The 10,187-nt window shown below is 31.4% G+C and overlaps 1 protein-coding gene across 2 annotated transcripts; it reads left to right on the forward strand.

Annotated features, from left to right (window-relative positions):
* Positions 1–6,580: 6,580 nt before the first annotated feature.
* Positions 6,581–8,342, forward strand: LOC115725655 (uncharacterized). 2 transcript variants are annotated; one of them, XM_061116754.1, is made up of 5 exons: positions 6,597–6,696; positions 7,117–7,288; positions 7,400–7,511; positions 7,609–7,737; positions 7,823–8,342. In XM_061116754.1, exons 2-5 carry the CDS (start codon positions 7,119–7,121, stop codon positions 8,057–8,059), a joined length of 648 nt encoding a protein of 215 aa, XP_060972737.1. In that variant the 5' UTR covers positions 6,597–6,696; positions 7,117–7,118; the 3' UTR covers positions 8,060–8,342. The 2 variants fall into 2 exon arrangements, with proteins under 2 accessions (XP_060972738.1, XP_060972737.1); XM_061116755.1 differs by lacking the exon at positions 7,609–7,737 and having other exon boundaries at positions 6,581–6,696.
* The last annotated feature ends 1,845 nt before the right edge of the window (positions 8,343–10,187 follow it).

Below are 10,187 nucleotides of genomic sequence, written 5' to 3' on the forward strand. Positions count from 1 at the left end.
TAGGCAACTCTGTTCGCTCGCAGATCGAGATACAAAAGCACAACCAACATTAACAAAGGAGTTTAATAATAACTTGCACTCATGAACTAGTAAACCACATAGAGAAGGCATTTGTATTAAACCATTAAGAGCTTGGACTGAAGTTAGACTGTCCAACTCCACAATAACATTGCTTTATTGCTTAACCGCCACCCAACTTAAAGCTTCTTTGATGCACATGATTTTAGCAAGAATCGGCAGTGGAGTACCAATCCTATATGTGGCAAAACCTTCAATGATGTGACCAGCAGAATCTCGGGCAAGAACACCACCACCAATAGCACCCTCAACAACAAAAAGCGCACCATCGACATTGATTTTAACGAAATCAGCTGTTGGTTTAGCCCAGTGCACATCGCCATTGACAGCACCAGCAGGGACCCAAAGAGGATCAAATCGACATTCACGAGCATGTTTCCATTGCTGCAGCATAAACTTAGCAATATAAACGGTAGCAACGGCAGAGTCAGACTTGGCTTGCCATAATAGCTCTTTTCTACCCTTCCAAATCGCCCAAGATGTGGTAGCAGCTTCTTCCACTAAAGGAACAGGTTGTGTGTCAACCAAACTAGAAACCCAACTAGAAAATTCTACTAAACACAGGTTATGAGAAGCCACAACACTGAGATTCCAACAAGAAACAACAAAAGAGCAGTTAACCAACACATGGGAAATGGATTCCTCAGCAACATCAAAAAACACACATTTTATTCCCACCGGCACATGTTTCTGGTGCAGCTGAGTGCGAGTGGGGAGGCAACCAGTTAACGCCTTCCAAAGGAAGTGAAGAATTTTAGGGGAAATCGTCAATGTCCAAAACTTTCTCCACCAATTTGAATTATGAGAAGAAACAACATGATGTTTTTGTGATTGCAAAAAGTGATACACACTCTTAATAGAGTAGAAACCCAAATTCTCCATAGACCTAAACCAATGATCCATGGTAGCAGAATCACTCAGAGGAATTTGAAAAATCAGCTCCTGGTTACGCTCAATGAATAAGTCTTGAACAACCTCCAAGTCCCAATCTCTTCTTCCAATCTGCATTAAACTATCAATAGTGAAGTTGTCAAGGCCAGGTAAATCTGTCATGAAAAAAGGAAAAGTGTCATGTGGAAGCCAAGGATCTCCCACAATACTAACTGAAGTGCTAGCCCCTATACTAACACGAGCCCCAGCCGAAATCAACTCCTTAATCTCATGAATGCTTTGCCAAATAAAGCTTGGATTGTTACCAAGATCGGCAGACAGGAAGCTACCATGGGAGAAATACCTAGCTTTATACACCCGACTAACAAGAGAGTTGTCATTCGTCAATAGTCGCCAATCTTGTTTACCAAGTAAAGCGAGATTATAATCATGGAGTTTCCGAAAGCAAAGCCCACCATTTTCCTTACTAACACAGAGACAATTCCAACTCATCCAACTTACCCCTCGAGAATTCTTAGAATTAGAATGCCACTAGTACTTAGCCATCATCTTTTTCAAGTCATCACAAGTTTCAAGAAAAAAGGAAAACAATAGTTAACTTTTTGACCATAAGCTTCCTCAAACAGTCTAAGTAAGGGAATGACATTCGAAGCTTCCCTCTTATTAGCCCGACAATAAATATAACTATCATCAGCAAACAACATGTGGGAGATAGTAGGAACTGTTGGAAATTATTTTACCAGGATCTTAGATCTACTCACAAGTATGTTGATTAACACCCTAAATATGAACTTTCTAAAACGATGAAATAAACACATATAAAGTTTAGGAAACCTTACATTGGGTGCAACGGAATATAATGACTCCTTCCGTTCAGATATCTAGCCCTTGATTCCTTTCTGTAGCAGAGCATTATCAATATCTGAACCTGGATCTCTTTCTCTGAATCTTTGATACTGAAACTCCTTCTTGCTGGAAGTCTTTCTTCACGATCTTCCTCACTATGATTGAGGTATCACTTGCTGTGTGTGGGCACTACACATACACTAAGAATTTCAAAATTTAAGAGGGAAGAAAAAGAGAGGAAGTGGTCGGCCAGATAGGGAGAGAGAAGGCTCAGTTTTTTCTAAATCAGAAGTGTAATTTTCCTGAAGCCTTCACTATCTATTTATAGCATTCTACTACGGTTAGGTTTGAATTATTTGGCATTAAAATAATGAAAATATCAGTTTAAATTGCCTACAAAAGTGGCCGGCCATGCATAGTGGATTTGGGCCTCACTTTTTGTAATTTTGCAGTTTTATCTTTTCTGCATCTGATTTTCTCAAAAACGCCAATTTTCTAATTCAACCATTTAAATGCCAATTCTAACTATTTAATAATTATAAATAATCACTAAATAATATTGTCATTTATCATATTTATTAATTGAACCATACAAAGTATCATAATTAACAAATATGCCCCTAAAACTCTTTCTTTACAATTTCGCCCTTACTTAGTGAAAATTTCACAAATAGACATAGTCTAAATTGAGAATTATAATTGATTAATCAAAACCAATTATATGAGTCTTGCAAGCAATATTATCTCAACTAGTGCGGGGACCATGGGTCTATATAACCGAGCTTCCAATAAGTAGATCAAGAATTTATTACTAAAATTCACTAACTTATTAATTCTTCGTTGAATCCACGCATAGAACTTAGAATTGCACTCTCAGTATATAGAATGCTCTATATGTTCCACCATATAGATACATCATTAGTTATCCATTGTTATAATCCTAATTTGATTAATGTTCCTCTATATGAATGATCTACACTGTAAAGGGATTAGATTACCGTTACACCCTACTATGTATTTTATCCTTAAAACACTTGACCCCGTATAAATGATACTTCAGCTTATGTGAAATGAGTACTCCACCATTTATGTTCGTTTGGTCAAGCTCGAAGGAGATCATCCTTTGCTTACTATTCGTCAGATAGAAGCTATAGATTCCATGTTTATGCTAGCGCTCCCACTCAATTGCACTACCGTGTTCCCAAAATGTACGTATCACCCTGACCTAAAAGTAGGCTTAACTAACAAATCAAAGAACACGAATAGCCTTTCAAGATTGAGCCTAATCATAACAGGATTAAGAACATTTGATCTAGGATCAACTAGGCGATATTGACTTGAATAGATATTACGGTAAGTTTAATAAATCTAAGTCAAAGTTCAATATCGGTCCCTTCCGATGCATACTCCATGCATCCAACCTGAGCTTTACTTTAACCAATGCTCTGGAAAGAACATAGCACTTCTCCAAATGCAAGTAAACTCTGTTGTAGATTATCATATTAGTAAAACCCTATGTCTTATAAATCTAGGAAACTTTATTCACAGTCATGTTTACTTTCCAATGTGTTGACGACACAATAAACAGGATCAAGTATGCGAAAAGGGTTTCAGATGAATTTATACATTATGTACATATAATCATGAAATAAATCATGTGAACCATGCAACATTAAATGTTATTTCTGATCTATATTAATAAGTAAATCTGATTATATTGAAATGAGTTTTATTTAGGGCATAAAACCCAACAGGGACACCATTAGCCACTTTGCAGCTTTTAATATCACCATTAAGCTTAAATTGCTTTATTAGAGAAGAGAAACCTTCAACATAGAGTGAATCTAATTATTTTTAGTTGAAGCTTAGTCCTATAATATATTTAAATTTATGACATAAATATTTAAGTTTAATTTACGGTTGCAAATAAATACTTAAGTTTATTTTTTTTGCAGTAATAATAGCTAAGTTATATTTTTAGAACTCCGTAAATACCTGTCCGTTAAATGTTAAGTCATTATGCACTTGTCCAAAAACATTAACCTGCTCAAATGAAGACAATAGCGGCAGAACTTCTCATATAGTTTGTTTTGTTGCACAAAAATTTGACACAAAAAGTGGTTTTGTGATATTTTTACATTATTTTTTATTATTGTACTTCAATGCATAATTGTAAATTTGATGCAAAATTTAATGTTATCTAATGCTCTTAGTAATTTATTAAGAAAATATAAAATAATAATAATGCAACAGTAAATATAAAATTTAATAATAATAAAATAATAATAATAATAATAATACAAGTAAATGAGTATGTTAATTAAAATTTAATAATAAAATATTAAAAGAGAAATGCTAAAGGGTACCATTGTTGTCTAGTACCTTTTTACATGTCAATATCGTTATTAGTGTAATTAAGTATCGGATCTCATATAGTTTAATAATAATTTTTATGAAGTATCGCTAACCAATCGCAAGACGACACGTTTAGAAAGTTTTAGACACTAATGGTGTCCAATGCTCATATTAAAAATAGCATAATGGTAAATATAGAAATATAGCATTTATTGTAATGTAAATTTAGAAGTGCCCAATTTTTCATAATTTTGAATTTTGATCTTGATTTATCAAACTAAAAAACAAAAAAAGAGTAGAAAAATTAATGTGTATTAATTGAGTATACAATATATACTTTGCTATTGGGTATTAGTGGTGCCCATCACTTTTTATATGTGTTTTTAAGTTATATGACATCTGATACTTAATTACACTAATAATAGTATGACACTGAATAAGGTGCTAAGACACCAGTGTTGCTTTTTAGTAACTCTCAATATATACTCATACGTCACATTCATACCCGAAAACCCACTCACTCAGAAAATCTACCCAACCCAAAACTTGAAAATCCCTTCAAAAATAAAAAGGGTTCAAAAAATTATAAGGCGTGTCTGGATTACACACGGGGCCAAGTATGCTATAAAATTGCGACACCTGAAAAATTAGGTCAAACCCAAACCCACTTGAAAAATCTTTTTTTTTAATATATACCAGACCCTCTCCCCTTTTAAAAACAAAAAAAAAATATATATATTATATAAAAAAAGTAAAATTACGTGTATTTTTATAAAAAAAAAAATTATAAAAAAATGAATTTTTCAAATAAAAAAAAAAGGCCTAACCGAGCCTCTAAACCGGTCTCAACCTACCCCGACCCATCCCAACTCGCTCCCGATCCACCTGAACACGACACCTGAAAAGCCGGTCCCTCACACAGGCGTTTTGGCACCTATAAAAATTATTAAAATGGAGTGTATTTATAAAATTTTGGGGTGCAAATAAAACTATTCTAATAGAAAACATGAAGAAGAATTTTTTTAATGATTTTTGAATGGCTAGCTAATCTTGAAAGATAAATAATAAAATAATATTAGTTGTTATTTATATTATTAAATAAAATAGAAATTAATTAGTTAGTTGTTATTTTTATGGAGGCTAATCGTATCTTTAGTAGTGTTTCTTTATCTACTGTAATTGCTTCGTTTGTTTTGAAAGATTTTGAATTAATAAAGTTTCATTATTATTAAAAAAAATAATAAAATAATATTAGTTGTTATTTTATAATATTACTAGGTGAATGTACGTGCCGAGTCACGTATTGCTAGTTTTATTTAAGATTTTGGTCTTTTTAAGATTTTGAATATATTTTATTTTTAAAAATTACAAATTTTTTGTTTGAAAAAATTAAATATTTATATTTGAAATATTATTTAATAATGTATTAAAAATAATATTCGTGTAATTATAAAATTGTAAATAAATTTATTATTGGAGTAGTAGATTATTCTATTTAGTTCTTTTTTTAAGATTTATATCTATAAATATACTATAAAGTGTTAATATTATATGAACATCTCCATTTATAAAGCTAAAAAGTGGGTTAATGACAGAAGTGGTATATCTGCAATCACACAAAGATAGAAAAATATTTTTTTCGTTAACTTTAATATATAAATATTTTTCTTTTTTAAAAAATAAATAAAAAAAATATTAATATTCTTCCCAGATAAGTTTGTTAGAGAGATATGTGGCTAAGATGATTTTTTTAATTTAAAAAGAGATTATTAATATTTAAAAGATTGTTTAATTTTTTGGGTTTAATTATTGGGTTTATTTGTTAACGGGAGATTAAACCTAATCGTTAAATTTAACAGAATATTCTTTTATTTTTAAGTATATTCTGTTAAACCAAGAATTGCCGTTAGATAGACACTTTTAATATATAAAGAAATAAAATAGTAATTATTCTCAAAAAAAAAAAAATAGTAATTAATTGGTGGTTATTTTATTTTTATATTAAGTTAATATTGGTGAATAAAGTGTGTAATTAAATTTAAATAATAGAATATAAAATATAAAAATAGACTAAAAAATTTTTTTGAATGCCGAAATAAGTTAAGGGTGCATCAATACATCCCTTTTAAGGGGGTGCATTGTAGAATCACCCTATATATATTATACACAAATACCCCTATTTATATAAGATTATTTAAATAAAATAAATTTTTATAATAATAGAAAAACATTGAGAAGAATTTTTTAATGGCTATCTAATGATTAATCTTAAAAAATAAAAAATAAAATAATATTAGTTGTTATTCAAATAGTAATTAATTAGTTGTTATTTTTATATTTTCGAATAAAGTGTGTAATTAAATTTAAATAATAGAATATAAACGTGTTATATATGAAATAAAACCTCTCTCTCTTTCTCTCTCTCTATATATATAACCCCATAAAAAGCAAACGGAAGAGAAGAGATCAGAGAGCATCCAATTTCTCCATTTTTTTTTTGCTTCAAGATAAAAACTAATTAAAAAGGTTTAGTTCTTCTTCTTTTTTCTTTCAATTTCTCCAATTTTAGTTTGATTGTTTTTTGTTTTGAGTTAATACATTTATTTCAAATCAATAGCCTAGCCCTAATAACCTACGTTGTTTTGATCCGATAATTGAAAAATATATATTGTAATACTTTAATTTGTGGGAATAATCAATATATATAGCATCTATATATCCTATTTAGTATTAATTTTGGTGTTTTAGGGCTCTGATTATATAATTACACACCATCGGTTTGTTTTTGTTTGATTGAAATTAATATGATTTCTCTAATCTATATCTGGTCGATCCTAATTAGTAATTAGTTTGAATGTTTTAGGAATTTTGTTTGTTTAATTGAAAATAATATTCTATTTTTAGGCTTAATTAATTTGTTAGTCTAATCTGATAATCTAATGGCAGAGATGGCAGAGGTGGTTGATGAAATTAGAGATGGTAAATGTTTGTTAGCGGCAGACACAGACAAAAAAGAAACAGATATATCATACGATGAAGAAGAAGATGATGATGGTTATGACTCTCAAGATGACAACGATTATATTCTTGTTGAAGATGAAAGGATAACCAAATCAAGGTATTATTATTATTATTATTATTATTATTATTACTATTATTATTATTATTATGTTTGATTGCTTTTCTCTCTTTCTCTTTGTATGTATAATAATATGCTTCTTGTTATTAGGGAAAATAAAGCTAAATTACCACCAAACACAAAATTTTCATACTATTCGGATGAAGATGATGAATTTGAACAAGATTGGGCCATTGTTCACAAACAACTCCTTGAAACTGATGTATGTATACTTATTTCTCTCTCTCTCTCTCTCTCTCTTTCTCCAATTCTACATTAATTCATTAGATCTAATATTAATTCTTCTAATGTATATTTAGGGTTTTCATGTTGATTATCTTCCTAATAAACACAAAAGGAACTGGTATCAGATAATTATGGGCAATCCTTGTTGTAAATATACTATTGAAGCAGCTAATTTAGCAATTGCAGAATATAACAAACTTGAGGTACTCTTGTTTTGCTTCATAAATATATAATAATGAGTTTATTATTTGTTTGTAATAATGTATATATATATATATATATGTGCAGGGTGCTAATTTAGAGCTTAGGGAGATTATAAATGTGCTAAGTAAGATGGTTGGAGGATTATATTTTGCTCTTACGTTGCAATGTACGGATGGAAAGTACTACGAAGTTAAGGTGTTAACATTGGGTCCCAAAATTGATTTGGAAATGTTTAGGCCTGCTAAACATTATCCAAGGCCAACAACAACCACAACAACTACTTCATCAGAAGAAGAAGAAGAAAAAGAAAGTGTTTGTTAGTTATTCAGTGCTGTTTGGATGTTGTCCTTTAGTTTTGGAGTGTAGGAAGTAATTACCTTTTTCACATTTCATTAGTTTTTGTTAAAATGTCTCTTAACTCTGCGAATAGAGGTTTGGATATTGTAATTTCTTGCTATCTTGCTGGTAGAGTTGGAAAGAACACACAAAAAGAAAAAAGGTTTAGGAGACATGAATGGAGTTGATGAATCATAAAAGATGAACCAACGTAGTACCTTGAATTCATAATCGAAATCGGCAAATGGATTCCTTTTCCCCTTATTTATTCTTTGTTGCCATTTTTCGATCTTTTCAGAACAGGGAACTTCTTAAAGGCATTGCCATCTCTAGGAATGCACCTCATATTTTCCATCTTCTTTTTGCAGATGATAGTATTCTCTTTTGTTTGGCTTACCTAAACTCTTGGAATGCTTTAAACAATGCTCTTAATATTTATTCAAAAGTTTCTGGTCAAGTTGTTAATTTTGATTAATCCTCTATTCTTTTTCCCTTAACACGCATGATAGTATGCGTGTTCTGTTTTCTCAAACTTTTCACTTGGACAATAAGCCTATCATTACCAAATATTTTGGTCTCCCTCAATGTCTAAATATCAGTCTTTTACTTTTCTTAAGGATAAAGTGTTATCTGTTGTCCACCCCTGACATCATAAATTGTTCTCCAAGGCTGGCAAAGAAATTTTAATCAAGGTTGTCCTTCAAGTTATTCCCTCTTATGTAATGACCGGTTTTTGTCTCCCTACTAAAATTTGTAAAGAGATTGAATCTATTGTGTTTAGATTTTGGTGGGGGTCCTCTATTGATTACAAATTTGTGCATTGGAAAAATTGGCGGGTTATTTGTCAATCCAAGTTCATGGGAGGGTTAGGTTTTAGGTCTCTGACACATTTTATTCAAGCCATGCTTGCTAAACAAGCTTGGAGACTCCTTAAATGTTCAAATTCCCTGCTGAGTCTAACTCTGAAAGCTAGGTGTTTTCCCCATTCTTCCATTCTTGATGCTATTTGTGGTCATAGTCCTTCCTTCTCTTGGAGAAGTATACTTTGGGGTAGGGACTTGCTCAATAAATAACTTATTTGGAAGATAGGAAATGGACATAAAATTAATACAATTGAGGATCGTTGGTTACCTGGCTTTGGTCTCAACTCTAACACCTTATTACATCCTTTTCCTTATCCCAACCTATCTTTTTTCATCTCTCCTTCTGGTTCTTGAGATCTGGATAATTTGAAATATTATTTTGATGACAACCTCATTGATAGTATTCTTGATATTCCTATGGCTAGACATAACTATAATGATGACCTAGTGTGGGGGAAAGACAACTCTAGGGTTTTTAGTATAAAAACTGCTTATCACCTTGCTGTAAGCTCTAGATATATTCCTTCCTCCTATTCTTTTAATGATAATAAGCGATTTTGGTCTAAACTTTGGTTTTCTTGTGTACCCCATAAGGTGAAGCATTTTTGTCTGGCGTGTGCTTTCCAATTCTATACCTATTGCAGTTGAACTTTTTACTAGGCATATAATTCCTTCCCCCATCTGTTTTCTCTGCCACACGAAATTGGAAACAGTAACGTATGTTTTCCTTGAATGTTTCATATCAAAAACTGCTTGGAAGCACTCACCTTTCTATAATTATTTTGCTGAAAATAAATTACTTCATATTTTTTCTTTTATCACTAAGGCTTTTGAAACCTTTGATAAGTGTGTGTTGGCTACTTTTTTATGTTTCCTTTGGACGCTTTGGAATCAAAGAAATAATATTTTTCATCATAAAAAGTGTTTACCTCCAATGCTTCTTTATGATGATGAAGCCACTTACTTACAGGAATTTGACAAAGCTCAACAAGTGCAACTAAAAGTAGACGACAACCACAAACTGAAGATAGGCAACCTACTCAACCTGTGCTTGGCATGTTCAAAATTAATATTGATGTTGCCTTAGATAATATCTTGAAGAAACATAGCTTGGGAATTGTGGCACAAGATGGATATGGTAAATTGATTGCTGGCGTAATTACTCCTATATCAGGTAATGTGTCTCCAGAGGTTGCTGAGGCTAAGACCCTTCTTTTGGCCCTGCAATGGATTCAAGCGATTAAGCTTCC

Source organism: Cannabis sativa, chromosome 6 (assembly GCF_029168945.1).
Source record: "Cannabis sativa cultivar Pink pepper isolate KNU-18-1 chromosome 6, ASM2916894v1, whole genome shotgun sequence".
In the NCBI taxonomy this organism is placed as follows: Eukaryota; Viridiplantae; Streptophyta; class Magnoliopsida; order Rosales; family Cannabaceae; genus Cannabis; species Cannabis sativa.

Excerpts from the sequence above, each read along its gene's own strand:
- LOC115725655 (XM_061116754.1), top strand. The coding sequence starts at position 7,119 with ATGGCAGAGGTGGTTGATGAAATTAGAGATGGTAAATGTTTGTTAGCG. Across the intron at positions 7,512-7,608 it reads AACAACTCCTTGAAACTGAT|GGTTTTCATGTTGATTATCT; the intron begins GTATGTATACTT and ends ATGTATATTTAG. Across the intron at positions 7,738-7,822 it reads CAGAATATAACAAACTTGAG|GGTGCTAATTTAGAGCTTAG; the intron begins GTACTCTTGTTT and ends ATATATGTGCAG.